The following is a 17,298-nucleotide window of genomic DNA, read 5'->3' on the forward strand; positions in this document are numbered from 1 at the left end:
ATATATATATATATATATATATATATATATATTTCTGTTTTCTTTATATATTTTTAATTTAGGTATGAAAAAAAAGTCAATAGATTACAAATCACTAAAATAAATGACACTGTTATTTTCTCACCAGTAATTAGGGTACCTAAGGGACTCAAGAACCAAAGTTTGAATAAATTGTTAGCATTTAACTGTCCAACTTTGACTGTAGGTCTGATTTTCATTTAGAGATAGTCATTTGTGCGTGCAATTGACTTGTACCATTTTATTTTGGAAAGGCTTTAAAGAATCTGATGTGTAGATTCACACTCATTTGGATTTTAGGGAATATAAACACTCATGCTGAGTCTTTTGATTACAAATGGTGCCATTTTTGAAAGATTTAATATAATATACCATTGTTGTCATTTATTTATTTATTCAAGTCACATCAAAAATTTAAATTGGGGATTATTGAACCTTTTTCAGATTATAGTGCTCTCCAAATATTTGGATATCACTAAGAAACACTTTTTTTTTGTGGTATGAGCACATGTTTGAAAGATTCACATCGTGAGTTGTACAGTATCATGATGATGGGTGGTATACTTATAAAACTTCACAGTACAATTATGTGTTAATAGTTTATACTATGATTGGCTGTCATCCAATTAATCAAACAATACCACACCAGTGTGATATGCAAGTATACCATACATATTATGGTCCCCTTATTTGATATATATATAATTTATCAAAATTTCTATGCATATTGAACATGTATAGAAAGTTAGTCAATGGAGCTCTTAAGTTCCTCTTATCCTAGTTATATGTGAAACTATATCAGTGAACTAGGTTGTCACATGTGCTTTCTCATGGGAAGGAGTTTTGTAAGTTATAACGTAGAACATACTGTATAGAAATCAACAGTGATCTTTCCCACTGACAAGTCAAGTGATACTCTAGGGATACAAGATTCCTTATTTTGTAGTGAGTGACCATCAATTATGTGGAAAACTCCTGTGCTCTGAGAATAATGGTATTGTTGTTTTTATTATATAACTTCAGTATGGAATTAGATTAGATTAAGATTCAAGATATATGATTGACTTGATTGAGATTTAACATAGAGATTGATTTGCTAGCTGTCCAATAAAGATGCCCATAAGACACACTTTCTTAAATCTTGATTTTGATACATTACATTACCTCCTCTCACATAAATAACTATTCTTGTTCGGTGCTAACATCTATATACAAAAAAGTTTTTTAATGCCACAAGCCTTGAACTCCCACTTACCCCAAAATCAACATGGTTCAACTGCATCATGCATGTAAATTATCCTGTGATAATCCTCCACCAATAAGAGTGCAACACACACTCCTGACCCATGTGACTCCTTCTATTTGATTCTACCAAACTATCATTTCTTGTTTGGCAGTACTCATGTTGTAATGTTCAGTTTGTGCTCTCTTCAAGTTTTTTTTTTTTCATATCTTTGTATCAATTTCTCTCATCAAACTTACTATTTATTATACTATAGTGATATTTGTAACTTGCGGAGTTATTCCAAAGTGGAATTATTTTATATTTTTACCCAGTTATGGAACTGATTACTTCATTACAAAACTTTTTATTTCTTTTTGTAAACACAATTGTGTTTGGTTATTCATTTTGAATTCTAAGTTACCACTTCAGAAGTTATATGCTCTATTAGCACATTTCTTCAGGCTTCAGGTGATGGTACTCCACTGGGGAATTATCAGCTTTACTTTGTTATGAGAATGATCATCCAATGAGTTGCCTTGAGTTTGGGGCTCACACATTTTGAAATACATTTTGCCAATTTTGGAAAGACATTATTCTGATATGGTTTTTGAATACTTCTATTGTTAATATTATTATTTGTAGTTATTTGGGTTCCATAACATATGTTTTGTTAGATTGACCAATACTCATAATCAAGTTCAGGTTCAAAATTAGGCTTAGTTGTATCCTTTGTCCTATACCATTCACTTAGGCTTACCATGGGTCTTTGTTATTGTAGGAATACCTGTAATTCATCTTACTGGTCTATCAATCATTAGTTTAACTATATTGTTTTCCTTCCATACATTATGTCTCATACACACTGTTACGACAGCAGAAGTCACGTGACTCTAGTAACACATCACGAGATTCTAGAAAGATCATGTCCATTCGTGAAGCCTCGAATGTTCTCCAGACACCCTCTATTTCGTATATATATGACTGGCGAGAAGTGACGGCATAGATATGAATAATTGCAGATTGAAGAGAAAGAGACAGATAATCGAGTCAAGTCATAAGTAAAGCGCGTGAATCGTTTGTTGTGAATTATAGCACGTGTTTAAGTTAAGGTGACTGTGGAAATTAAGTGTATTGCAAAGTTGAATTGAGAAAGAATAAACTAGTTTTATTTAAGAAAAGACTTGTATCATTGAAGTTTCTCGGGAAGAATTTTTACAGGAAATTATCAAACGAACAGAGACGTAACAATACGTTATTGTTAATACACACTTAATTTTATGAAATAACGTCTGTTTCATTTTCGTTATTATTTACCTTTTATACTTTTTCATAACTTTATCATTGGAACCCTGAAGCCAGGGTCTGCACAAACTTTTTCTCCCAATATTGTACATACTTATTGTTAGGTTAGAATTTTGGATTTAGAGCTTAGTGATATACTTTGTTCTGCACTATTTGATTAGGCTTAACAAGAGTCTGTTATTTGTGGTTTATTTGTAGTTCTACTTGCTGGTTAATCAATAATTAGGTTAAATATCTTCTTTTCCTCAACACATGACATCTAGTACATATTTTTATTTCACTACACAGTTTCTTAACATTTACAATAAATAAACTATTTGGTTTTCGTCATTCTTTATACTTTATACTTCCTTCCATTAATTTCCTTTGTGAGGGCTCCAGATGGCCGGGGTCCACCCTACTTGCTCCCAATATTGCTCGCCTTCCTCGTACTATGTTTGAACCCATTTCAGATGACCTGGATTTTGTCAGTTTTCTTCCTTATGATCATGGATTGTCTTTCCAGGCCTCTACTGCAGAATCTGCTAGGCCTATCTCAATTTATTTAGACACGTTTCACAGTATATTCCCCTTCTTTTCCTGACATTGTTTCATGATGATCATTTTTGTCTTTTGAGAGTGGGTACTTGATACCATCGCCTTTTAAAGGCTTTGATTCTTTTTTGCCTTAGCGTACCATCAGGCAGATTTTTCTTCTTGATTATATGTCATTCAAATCTCTGTTAATCCTATCCATTTTATTCCCTACTTAGTTTTTCAGCTTTGTATTACCTTATTGACTCTCCTACAGGCAATGTTTACCCTACACTTTCTTTATTAGGTGTTCCACTTATATTTAAGGATTTTCGTAGGATACCTCCTTCTTCTTCCCTCCATGTTGGGGCTTTTGCCATCTTCAGTTCTTTCCCTCCACACATGGCTTCTTTGCTTTTGGGATCATCTACGGTGGGACACTACCATTTGTTTACCATCCACTACTAATAGGGACTTACGGTCAGCACTTTTTCTCTACCAGTCTATTTTTTTGGGCTACTCTTGTACATTTAGTGTCACATGGGGCATCTGCAATGCTATATTCACATTTTTTTTGGTTACTCTTTTGTTTCATTCTGAGACATGTCCGGCACCTTCCTATTTTTTACATGTCCTTCTTATGGGTTTCTCTATACATTCTGTATGCTCAATGCTGATTGGAGCTCTGGCTCGATCGGTCCCACCTCAATCACTTCTTGGATCTTCCCCATTTTAATATGTAGTCTTTGATCACAGTTCTGTAAGCTACTTTTGCAAGACTGAGAATGCCCATGGTACACATTCTTATTTTCCATTTCTTGGGATGCTATCTTAGGTTTGGACTTTGCCCTTTGGACTTGTTTCAGTTCCATATGTCCTTTTTCAGGTGTTCTGTATTTTTCCAGACTTCCACATTTTGGGGGATTTTACCAACACCATTAATTGGATGTCTAGCTTCCAAATGGGGGTAGTCTTAACATACTCATCTACTCCTTCCAGAGTCAGCTTGGGTAGTTGGATTTTCCATTTGGATAAGTTTTCCTGTTACATACCGTACAATTCTAGTCTCTTTGGGAAGTGTATTTTTAAACACCCCTCTCTGTTATTCATAGTATTATGGTTCACTATCTTACTGCTAGCAAGGTGCTAATGCACTGGAGATTTTGTTTTGTTTGGGAGCACTTCTCTCTTTGGTCCTAGCACATTTGTGATATTTTCAAAAGATGCTGCATGACCCATGGTCTCTTGCTAGGGTTCCTTTGGATTTTCCTCTTAACTTTCATCCTTCCCTCTTCGACTATATGCATTGGTGGTTGAACATATCCCCTACAATGTCAGTTTTAGTGCTTCCTCCCCCTCTTATAAATTGTTTTTCTTCCCTAATGATCATCTCCAAAGGTGAGGGTATGGTTCAATCAGTAGGAGGCTTCATGACAATGGTCTACAGATGAAAAGTCTTATTACCTTAACACCCTGGCACTTCCGCCAGTCCAATGTGCATGGATTCACTCTCTTCCTCTTGCCTGGATTTGATTAATCATGTTTCATTCCAATTATTCGACAGTGATGGATTATATCACTTGTCAAGGGGACACTCATTCTTGTTCCCCTTTGTGGAAGACAGTGGATCTCCCTTTTTAAACCCACACACTTAACGTACATCTCCTGTATCGTGTTCAAAGTGCTTGACCTCATTGGTGATAGACTTTCCAGTCCTAACACGCTTTTTCCCATGGAGTGACTTCTCAATCCTTAAATTTTTGGTGGCTCTGCCTTCTGTGGGGTACTCCTACATGAGAAGTTTTTGAATCTTTTATTGGTTCCAAGTTAACTCTTTTGTTTGTGGTTTCTGGTTCATCATCCACTTGCCATGGCTGTCAATATGTTAAGACAGGATTAGATCCAGTTTATAACTAGTTTTTTCTCATTCCATCAGTCTTCTTCCCACAATGTTTGTTCATCCTTCTCATTCCAGGTCAGGTCTTTCAGATTGATCCTTCCTGGCTGGCAAAGATCTGGTTTTCTCAGCTGTTTTGGCTCGATATGTTTTTTTTTGTCTTGGATCGATTTTATTAACTTACATTTTGGGGGATCATGTGTTATATTCTTTGCGTTTTTTGCCATCTTTCACCTTTATTCTTGGTTGGATCCAGATGACCTTCTCTGTCCACTACATGCTGTGGATTGCTTCATTGCTTTCAAGGGTTCTTTCCAATGAATCAATTTCCCACAGTTTCATTCTTTTAAACCACCACTACTTTGTCCGGGGGTTTTCCCTATCCTCCCTTACCTATTGGGTTCAGATTGTGATTCAATTGACTTTTTATTCCTTGTCTTCTTCTTCCCATCATCAATTCCTGGTGTCTTTACTCTGATTATGCACCTTCCCTTTTCCCTGCATATCAACTCTATTGTCTGTTTGAGGTACTTTATCCATCAAGCACTCGTATGTTCATCTCCCATTCTCTTCTTTGGGTAGCTGTTTCTTCCTTGTCAGGGTGCTGTCATCCACTTGTTGCCATGCTTCACTTTTTAGTGGGACTGTGACTGGGTAAGATACCTCTCGTTTATCAAGAGAATGTCACTTTTTTTCTTTATGGATCCCAGATATAATTAAACTAGTCAAATCTGCACTGTAAGGCCATGATGACTTAACAATTATAACTTGCATGGCCACTAAATGCACACTGTTGAAAGGGAGATGTAGAAGTATCTACAAACACATTGCCTGTTGTGGAATTATTGTTAGATTTTTGGCGTCCAACATTTTCTGCATTTGCAGATTTTGTGACCATTTATTTCCACATTATTATTTCATTAGTATCAGGAACTTCCACTTTATCTGGTGTATCGCAACTATGTTGATGTCAGGTTTGACTTTGTTTGTCAGAAGATGCAACAGCTTTTTTATGGTAGGTGGTGGAGTTCTTCAGGTGGTCTGTGTCTTCTTTTGTACATGACATACCTTCACATGTTTTTCTCTCATGATAGAAGGGATTTTGCTGGTTTTATCCACTACCTAACTTTGCCTTATCTTATACCCATGCTGTTTTGAACCTAGCTAAGCCTTTTTCATAATTCAAGTCTAGGTTTCTCAGGTATGCTTCACCCCTTCTCTTTGTAATTTGTTGCCTTTCTTTTTTTTTTTACTTTTTATTTAGATATGCTAGTCCATTTTCAATTCCTTTTACCACTACTTTGGTGCAGGCATGCCTTGTCTTTTTTCCTTTGTTCCCTCATATTACTTTACCTGACTTTGTTCTGTATTGCTTTTCTTTGACACCTGAACTCTGAAATCTTTTAACTTGGATGTCAGATCCTCTGACTTTTGTTCGTCTTTTCATGGGCTTAAGTTTCCCACCTTTGTCTTACACTCTCTACCCTTTTTCATTATTTTTTCTCCATTCACCTTCTTTCTGTGGTAATCCACTATTACCCTCAGGGGTTTTCAGTGGATATTCACTTCTCTTCAGTGGCATATTTCTTGTCCTTTTTATTTGGTTGATCTGCTCATAGACTTCAGTGCTGTAAGTATTTGCAGTGACTATCCTATAGACTCAGGGTTGGTGGGTCCTGTTTTTGTAGGTTTACAGATCTTTGCCCTCCAGTTGTGGAGTTCTGTCAGAGAGCCTTACCATTCAGTTTTTCCTCTCCTACTCTTTTATTACCTGTTTCCATTACTTTCCCTTCTCCAAGGGACCTTGAGTTTTGCCAACATCCATGGCAGTGTTATACCTGGCTCAAGACTATTGGACAGGTTTCTCATCCCTTTCCAGGATTTAATCCCATCTTTTTGTGGTTCCAGAGGAACCCATAGCTAGGCATCTGGTCCTAGTCATTTTCTGTCTCAGTCAGTTTCTCAACCTCCCCCGATTTATCATGGGGAATTTTCTCACCCTACTGTGGTCTTTTGTCCCATGTCATGATCAAGGTGGGCTTCTCAGATGATTTTTTTCTCATTTGGCTCTGTCCAAACAAACCTTCTACACCAATCCTCTTCTACTTCAAGAGGTGGCAAGTCTTGGTTGGTTGGTCAACTTGCAGAAGTCACTTCTCACACCAATTTCATATCTCATTTATTTGGGTGTTTTTCAGTTTTCATCTCCACAGGGTCCAGCCTAGGGATGTGGAATGATTTGTCCTTTCTCATTGTCTTGAGTCATGCTTATATACTAGGTCTACGATGGACTCTCCGTGACCACTGGTTACTTGAGTTCCCTTGTCCTTCACCATTTTCCTTCCTTATCCAAAGCCTTCCCCTGATGACTCGATATATCCAATACCATAGAAGGTGTTCCTCTTGTCTGAGTCTCCATATATTTCCAGATGCCTCCTTGACAAGATGTGGGGGCATGTCTTGACTCTCCAGTGATTGGGGGTCAGTAGTAAATTGAATTTTCTCTTCTTCACTTCCTTGACCTCGGTCATGCTCCATACTCCTTCAACTTTATTTCTCTTTTTCTCTATCCAGCAGGGTAATCACTCTAGCTTCACCTGTGGGTTTTGTTCAGTCCATTGCAAGATATTCCAGGCACTCTTCACATATAGCCTTCCTTCTTTCTCGTTCCATTCGTTATTCCCCCCTCTTTGTCTATCTATGAAAATAGCACACATTCTATAGTTGGTTTCTGATTCTTGCTTTTTCCCCTTTCCTGTCCTTCTTTCTCCTATCTTTCTAAAATTTTACAAGACTGTTTGCCCATGCCTTATTACTTTTGACCATTGCTGGCCACAGAGCAGCTCTACCTATAAAATGAACTTGCCGCTACAATCAGGGCTCAACAATAAAAAAACAATTTATTCAACAATAACACTTGCCAGTATACAGTTAATATACATGTGCCTGGCTAGGACTTCACACCAATATTATTAAACAGTACTAATGATACCTTTACTCGAAGTTTTTAGTTGAAGTATTGGATTATTTCTCTTGATTTGTTGCCATATATTTTCATATAGTACTGAATAAGCCAATCTAGTATCTATGCAACCTACTGCTTTCACACCATTAATTTTTTAGGGTTTGGTGTGGAAGATTTGTTTTAATTGTTAAATATTGAATGGAGGGAATGTCCTTTGAGGAGAAGATAGAAGTAAGTCATCAGCAGGATCCGTTGAAGAATGAAAAGTGGAGACACCAGCAGAAGCCCCTTTTCTTATGGGGGAACGACTGTCAAGTCTTTTGTTGTCAACATTTTTATTTTATTGTAACTTCCTAGGATGATTACTATTTTCTTCACTGTTGAGATAATTGTCACTAGGGAGCTATATATATTTTTTTAATATTAGAAATATGAAATCATCCTATAACTGCACCTGATCTAAGATCTTTTAATTCATACACTAATGGAATAACACACTTCATAATTTTGAAAGGTCCATTCCACCTCGGAACAAATTTTACAGTAAAATCATTTACTGCAGAAGACAAAGGATGTATCCTTAATAATACTAAATCACCTACTTTAAATGTGTCTAGGCATCTCTTACAGTTATAGACTTGTCGCTGTCACTTCTGAGCCTTTTCAATGTTAGATCTGACCTTCTGTATGACATCTTGTAATTCTGCTGTTCATTCATCAACAGTTTGAGGTGCTGTTGGGTATTTCATCAGTTTGTCCCAAGGAAGGGAGATCCCACGTTCCAAGTGAAGTTTGACTGGTGTGTAACATGTATTTCCCTAATGCCATATCTAGACATCCTATTAACACACCAGAAGAAATTCCAGATTTGGATATCAGTAAACTATCACCTAAGCACATATACTCTTATTTGAAAACTGGACTATTACCAGATGATTCTACTGTAATTGCAGAGACTGTTGGTAGAGCCAAACACCATGTCTTAAATGATAATGTTTTTATTACACAAAAAAGGATGCTAGCAATGGTAAATTTAGACCAGTTATTCTCAAAACATTGAGACTGGTGATGTTGATCAAATTGCATGATCATCATATAGCTGGTTATATAGGTGTCTCAAAAACAATATACAACAAAGTATCTAAATATGGCTTTTGGCCTGGTATTACAAAAGGACACTAAAAATTAAGTGTTGTCATGTCATGTTTGTCAAACTACTAAATTTGATCAGAAGAGGCAAGCTGAGTTTATGCAAATCACTAAACTAATGGAATCTGGTGAGATATTAGACACAGACATCATGGGATCTTATCCTAAGTCTAGTACAAGAAATAGATATTTGTTGGTGTGATAGACTGATAATGGCCCACAATTTGTGTCTCATTTGATGGATGCAACTTGTAAAGCTATGGAAATTAACACATTAAGGAGTGTGAGATAGCAAATTCTGTTTTTTTTTTATTATTATTTACTTCTATTGTTTAATTTATCTATGAATTTTTAGTTGTATTAAAATGTTAACTCACCTTCTAGCTAATCATTTGTATTTTGAATAAATATATGTATACGATGAAACTGACACCAGCTTCTTTAGCCGTGACATACAGATACTATTAGTGTAGCAGAGGAGTCTGTAAATTTATGATCACATGAGGTTTTACTCTCGTGACATACTCTGTGAATAAATACCCTTCCAGAAGCTTCACTTAGAGAGAGAGAGAGAGTCACAAGATAGTTATTGAAAGATATAGTTGTCACTTATTGTTATTAAAAGGTATGTTTGGAATATTGTATTTGCTGTATTTTTGTTTGGAATTAGTTTTTTCTTTCTGGTTCTTTTCCTTTTCTGTGCAGTATTTCAAATGTTAATTCTTGTAATTTTAGTGACCAACACACCAGTCTACCAGTGAACTTCAGAGCTGTTTTTAACCATTTCAAGGCAATGTGGTCAATTATGACTGTAAATTCTTCTACATCTAGATATATCTTAAATTTTTTCTATATCCCAAATTATGACTAGACATTCTAACTCTGTAGTAGTATATTTTCATTCTTCAGAGTTAAGTGTTCTACTGGCATATGCTATGATACCATTCTGATACAGAACTGCTCCTAATCCAACATTTGAAGCATCAGTATAGAACAAATAGTGTTCACCTTTTTTTTGGAAGTGGTAAGACAGGAGATTCACATAAAGCTTGCTTTAATTTCTGGAATGCATCCTCACACTGGAAGGTTCCTTTCCATCTGATAAATTTTCTTTGTAACTGATGTAAAGGTTCAGCAATTGTAGCAAAGTTTGGAATGAACAGATTGTACCACTCACACATACCCAAGATTGTGCTTAAATCTTTGCAATTGCTTGGAGTTGGGAAGTCTGAAATGGATGTGGTCTCTCACTGAGTGATGCTGCCACTAGGTGTCCTAGTGAGAGACACATTACATGAGTTTTCCCCTTTCTGTTGCTATATTTTTTGAAAGGAACTCTATTTTTAGTTTATTTCTTTACACCAATCCCTCAACCATCTTCTCATTATAGGATGCTAGCTATCTGTTTTATAGAAGGGTGAATAAAATAGTCTCAATTTAACTTTTCCATACCTGAAAATATTTTTCAGATAGATACTCACCTCTGCATAGAACAACCCACCGTACTTCCTGTTTCTTGTGTATCTATTTGCCTCATCAAGAATGAGATTTTGGTTTACACAAGGAGTATTTGTCACACTTGTAATGGTAATTGCATCATATATTTGTGCAATTCATGTTATTTCATGTAGTGGTGAGAAAGTTTGTTGAAGGCTTGGCACATGCACAAGACAATTTTACCATTAGTACTGATATGCTAGCTCTTTATTATGTGGAGAGGTGAGTATATATTGAAATACATTTTCAGGGAAGAAAAATGTCAATTGTTAGTGTTACTATGAATTTATCATATGTTCTCTAAGATTTCAGTTTCTATTTTTTGTTCAAGCAAAGTGATATATATATATATATTTTTTTTTTTCTATTGCTTTTATTTTTTACAGTGTGAACAGTTAATGCTAACAATTTAACTCTTAGACATCTAAATTAAAAGAAGAAAACATTTCAAATCTTCTTTCATTTGTACCTTTACACTGTGCCTAAATTAGTGTGTATTTTGCACAGATAATTTATGATAATTTTTTTATTGATGTTTGTTCTTTAAACTTTTTGTGTGCTTATGCATTGCATATTTCATATTTATTTTTATCAGACATATATTTACCAGCAATTTGATTTAATAGTTTTATCATACTTTTTTTCTGAAGTTTTATGTTTTTTATAAATAGTTATTAATTTATAACAGGATATGCTGATAATAATATTCTGTTTTGGGAATGTCATATGTCATCACTTGCATTATATGTAATTACTTATGAGCTTGAAAATTATACATTTTTCGTGTGGACTTTTATGTTCTAAAATGTTTGTATTTCATTTTTTACCATTAATATTTAAAATATTTGTATAAAAAGGGTTTCACGACAAAATATTAAGTACGCTTTAGTGCAGTAATTTTCTTACTTTTTTTTAAAATTAGGCCTTCAACACCTGACTGTTCTCAGCTGACATTAGGTGAGAGTGACTGGTTGAATGGATTAGATGGAAAGAATGACCAAGGAGTTTTGCTTGCTGCTGGACTTGAAGATAATACAGTTTATCTCATCAAATGGTTACCAAGAAAGAAATTATCTACAAGTTCAGATATCTCGTAAGAGTCCTCTGTGAGGATGAAGACTGGTGTAACCAGTGCTGTGCTGTTGTGTTTATATATTATGGATGTATACCTGTTTATAATACATATTTCATATGTGTGCTGTTGAGAAATTGCATAGTTGAGTTTAGTACCTTATAAATTGTAATTTTGCATATTTTTAGATTATTTTTATAGCTGAACTTTCGCCTCCACTAAATCTATTTCAATGATGTAACATTTGTTTTGTGTGTTATCAGTGGTTAGTCTTATTTTAGAATTTTGTATTAAGTATAAAATGGCTGAATTAGTATATTTAACTACCAGTTTTTAACAAAACAGTGGATCTTCCCAAGGGTTAAAGTAAGTTTTCAGAAGGTATGCATTCCATAAGATCTGGGATGTATATTCCTTGCATAAGTGTTTTTAATTTTTTTCTAAAGGCTCTTGAAAATTGGATTGGAATGTATCATAAATTACTTAGGAAATTAAAAATGTAGTGATATAATAGAAAACCATATATATTTTTTTTACATAAATATGTCTTGAAACACACTGAAACATCTACGTATTCTTATTTCATATGGTCTTTTAATATTTTATAAACAGAAATTAACAAATTTCTGATACATTAGTATTGTAATTCTAGAAGTTAATGGTAGTGTTTAATTTGGTGAAGGGCTACATTGTACAGAATTACCAAGACACTTTTTATTTGAATAAGCTAAAACTTTACATATGTGTAAATCACTAACTTGTTTCACATCTTTCTATATTGCCTGTTGACTTAAATTATCTTTCATAGTTTAAGGTTTGCTTTTAACCAAAGACTAGTAGAGGTCTTAGGGAAGTATTTGATTTTGGAAAGTTTCTATAATATTTCATTTTCAGACTAGAACTACATGTACTTTGTTCTCATTGTAAGGATGATTTATTTTTAGTGGGGGGACATAGTAAACTATCAAATTTTAAAGATAATTTCAGACAGTTAGTTTGTCCTTATACATATTCAAACTGAAGAACTTTGAAATAACAATGTCACTGTTTACCAATAATTTAGCTTTAGAGCCAAGCAGTAAAATAGGCCTGTTTCTTAATGATATCCAAGTAGAATAGTTTGCTCCAATTTGAATCATGTTAGACCAATGTTATGCTTACCTAACATGCCTGTTTTAGATTTTACCAGCATGAACATCATAGTTAATCAACTGTGTTTTCCTCTATTGTAGATTAATTTGTATTTGCATCTGGGTAAAAATAAACTGTTTCATTGAGAAATTCAACTAATACTGCACACGTAGCATCATTATCATTTGAAACTCAATTTGTTTGTTCTTATATTTGTCATTGGTCTTTTGGCTATCAGTGTAGAACTTTATTTGTTGAGAGTAGTAGTAGAGGAGTTGTCAGTCACATATGCATCTTTCATAATATAATTTTTCCAGTACTGCTCCTCCTTCCCCCAAATAATATTTTGTATAAAATGCTGAACTCATGAGTGTGCTGTTATTTGAAAAGGTTCACTATTAGTCTATGGTAAGCTTCAGAGCTTATAACCCAAAAAATTGTGTTTGAATACCTGTGGTGGGCAAAGTGCAGATAGCCAGTTGTGTATAGCCTTGCATTTAATCACAAACAAAGGATTTTTCTCATATTCAAGATATAACATTATTAATATCATAGTTATGGATATTATATGTGAGTAAAACACTTCATACAAATGTTAAGAAATTTTATTCCTAACTGCAGTTCTTTCAGTATGATTACAGTTTTATCTGACAGCTGTCTGATTACAAGACCCACTGAATTAGTTGGGTATCTCAGCAATTTTCTGCTAGTTTGGTTGTATGTTTATTGTAAAAGATTTTTACTGGTCTTTTCTGTGATATAAATGCTAAAGTTCTGAATGAATTAGTAGATTATTTTATCATATTGTTACTTATGTAATATTTTAATTTTGGTTTCATGCTTATAATCAGATTAATTTGGTTGGTTTATAATTTCTGTTTACACATACCTGATTTTGTATTTTTGTCTTTGAGCACTGAATTATGTCTAAAATTAAAATTCTGAAGTTGAACATTCTGGAAGCATCCAAAAAAAGTTATAAACTGTTGGAGCATTAACCCTTTAATGGGTAAAAAAAAAAAGCTGAAAAAAGTTTTAGAAATTGAACTAAGTGGCTTTGGGTAAATTAAATCAGGAAAACACATAATTGGCATTATTTTATATTGTCTTTTATTTATACATCTTTTTTTTAAGGTATGGCAAATATAGCTACAATCTGGTGGCAACTGTATGGCCTTAAACTTTTGAAGGGGTTTAACATATCAGTTGTTTCTTTAGCAAATGCTCATCTTTTCAAACATTGGCTTGAAGTTTACACAAAGAAGTGGTGTTCATGTTTACACTACAGTAGTTTTAAGTTTTATATACAAAAGGAATTCTACAATGGATATTTTTTGTTTTACTGATTGTAATTTTGTATAGTGTGTAATTGCATATTTAATCTCATTGGCTTTCTTAACAAGTTAGGAAATCTTACATGGATATTGAAATTACTAGAAGGTTTTGAATATTCAAAATGAGATTACATATCCCATTTTCAGTTATTAATGCTTATATTTTATTACACTAACACTTTAAATTAATTTGTGATTTTTGCATAATTGAGAATTTGAATACTTTGTTTCTCAATGTATTGCATCTAAGGTTATCAAATATCAATACATTTTTAGATTAAAGATTTTGTATAAGTATTAGTAAGACTGATATAAATTCTAGCATAGAAGTTCTTGAGTTCTCTATAGTTCAGTATGTTTTTAGACATTAAATAATACTTGGATTAGAAAGTAAACTGGGTGATAAATGTTGCATTTTAAAAATATGGTGATAAACTAGTACATGACTGATGTTTTGTTTTCATAAGCCTTGTGATAACAAAGCAGTTACTGGTTTCTGACTAATAATATTACCCTGTGAACATGGTATTAAACTAGTTAACAATACCCGAATGTTGCTGTATAATAGTAAATATGAAGACAACAACCATTTACTAATTTCAGAAAGTTTGATGATAAATAAACTAAATATAAGTTAATTACTGTTAGAAGATGAAATTCTCAAACAGTAATGAATTGCTAATGTTTTATACCATTAAACATACAGTAATAAACCAGTTACAGATTACTAATAAGATGATAAACCAATTTCTAATTACTTACTGTTATATTCTACCAGTCTTATAGCACTAGGCAATAAGCATTTATCACTTACCAGATATAGAATGTCTATTAGGATGTTTGTGATGTATCCATGTGATGTTGGTAACTCATATTTAACTACTGTGGTTTTGTGTAGATAAGATGTTGAATCCGTCATCTATACATAATAATTATACGGTGCAATGAACTTTGCAAGATTATTGCTGGCTATTGTTAAGGTGAAACAGATGTATATGATAATTTATGGTTTAGTACTTTCAAATTATTATAATTTCATTACAATATTCTATATGAGGGTGCCAAATGTGCAACTGAATGAAAAACATTAAAGCACATATGCACAAATGCTCCATTTATATGTGAATATAGCAGCAAAATTGCAAATACATTTTGTTAACCCTGTTGCGATTCTAACAATTACAAAATGCTTGCTATGTAAGTGCTATTGTTGGACTTCAATTTTACATGCATAATTACATAGATATTTCTTTTGCTAGTATAGCTTGAGTATATGAGTACAACTATTGAGTATTTTATTTACAATTGTTTTATTAACACTAATTTTTGCCAGTGAGAATAAAACTAGTTTTATGTATAGACAGGAATATGGTTGGTTTCTCACTACTTTGAAGTTAAGGTATCTAAGTTGGTACAATATTTAGTTTGATTGAAACCACTATTTTTGATTACATGTTCATAAGTTGTGCATTGTATTTTTTCTATGATATGAAGATTAACATAAAAAATAACCCACAATATTTAAGACCTAAAACTTACATGAGTATTCATAAGTAGAAAACTGCAGCATAAGCAACATAACTTTACATATATACCATATCGTATTATACATGTAGGGTGTCCAGAAAATATGCTTCTACTTTGATCATATCATGGAAACAGGTTGGCTTGTCGAACAGCCATATTCATGTACCTGATATGTCTTGACATTGTACATGTCATAAACTTAATAATCCATTAGAACATGTGCTTTGTCAATTCCAGTATTATGGCAGCTGTAACATTCAAAAAGTGAATATAATCTATATATTATATAGAGCTTTCAAGAAGTCCGTGAGTTACTGAATGTTTTAACAACTCGTAACAACATTTGCTCACTCAGTTCTAGTATTATGGCAGCTATAACACTTCAGAAATGAATACAATCTATGTCATTATAAAGGGCTCTCAAGAAATCCATGAGCTACTGAATGTCATCTAGGAATATAGCTTGGTGATTAGTAGAACTTACTAATCAGTTAACCTACAGACTCATTAATTAGTTACATTTAATTACTCAGTTATTACATCATCAAAACAAAAAAACTTGTACAGTTAATAATCTGGTTTTTTGATATCCGAGTTGCGTAGAGCATAGATATTCCCTCAGGTAGATTTGTGCTTAACAACAAACACAATGGTAATTTATTATTACTTGGATAGATGGAATAATCAAAATATTAATATTTGGATACCGTACTTTCTGTTAGTTGATTACTTTTGTGAATCACAACACCAAGCTTAATTAACTTGAATTAATCAAAAATAACAAAAAAAAATCATAATATCCATACTTTGATTGCTGGATAGTTTGAATAATCAAAAACTAATTTTGATTAGTTGATTATTTTTGTGCCATTAATCAGTTTAAACGTAATTTCAATTAATGGACTGTTGAAACAATCAAAAACACAAATTTCAATTGATTATTTTTGTGACAAGTAATTTATTCAAAAACAGTAGTAAGTGGAAGCATTAATTTTCATTATTTGGTTGTCTTCTTGATTTTAATCAATTTAAGTGTAATTTCAATTAATCAATTATTTTACCTGACATTAATTGATGTAATCATGCAGCTGTGTCCAGGAAATAGCTGATTTTTAGTTCTCTGAAGTGGGAGAAGTGTGAAATCTCATTGGATAATTGTACTTGTTTGGAATGGAGGTGAGAGATCATATTGGTTATATACATCAAGATTGGGGGAGGGGCATTCTGTTGGAAGATTATGTGCAAAAGGATGGAGGGAGAAGGCATCTCTTTGAAAGAATACATACATCAGGTTGAGGTACATTTTCCATATTTTTGTTGGTACTTCTGTTGTATTATTTCAACCTTTTAATCTAATTTTGTATCATTAAACATACATTTGAGCTTCCTCTAGTATAGTAGTAACTTTGGTCCTAGTAGCCATGTGGTAAGACAACCTTCATTAGTATTTGATGCTCATGGAACAACACAATATGACATTTTTTAGAGCTCAAAATTAGCATAAAGCTTGTTGGTTTTAGGTTCAGCCTGACCATGAAGGGGCACTTGGTTTGTTAGTTGATAATCCAGGTAGTTGCTTGAAATGTCATTGTTATATAAAATAATAGTTTTTCTTTCCTAGACACTGGCTTTTTAAAAATACCGTATTTTTTGGAATATAAGATGCAC

At 33.3% G+C, this 17,298-nt stretch overlaps 1 protein-coding gene across 1 annotated transcript in view; it reads left to right on the forward strand.

The window, feature by feature from the left end:
- The window catches only part of LOC106472641 (F-box/WD repeat-containing protein 2-like), a 35,164-nt gene extending 17,887 nt beyond the window's left edge, over positions 1-17,277 (forward strand). Inside the window, exon 4 of the mRNA XM_013933299.2 lies at positions 11,489-17,277. Within this exon, the coding sequence (XP_013788753.2) occupies positions 11,489-11,663 (175 nt within the window). The 3' untranslated portion in view covers positions 11,664-17,277. The remainder of the gene's footprint in view (positions 1-11,488) is intronic.
- The last annotated feature ends 21 nt before the right edge of the window (positions 17,278-17,298 follow it).

Source organism: Limulus polyphemus, unplaced genomic scaffold (assembly GCF_000517525.1).
Source record: "Limulus polyphemus unplaced genomic scaffold, Limulus_polyphemus-2.1.2 Scaffold122, whole genome shotgun sequence".
In the NCBI taxonomy this organism is placed as follows: Eukaryota; Metazoa; Arthropoda; class Merostomata; order Xiphosura; family Limulidae; genus Limulus; species Limulus polyphemus.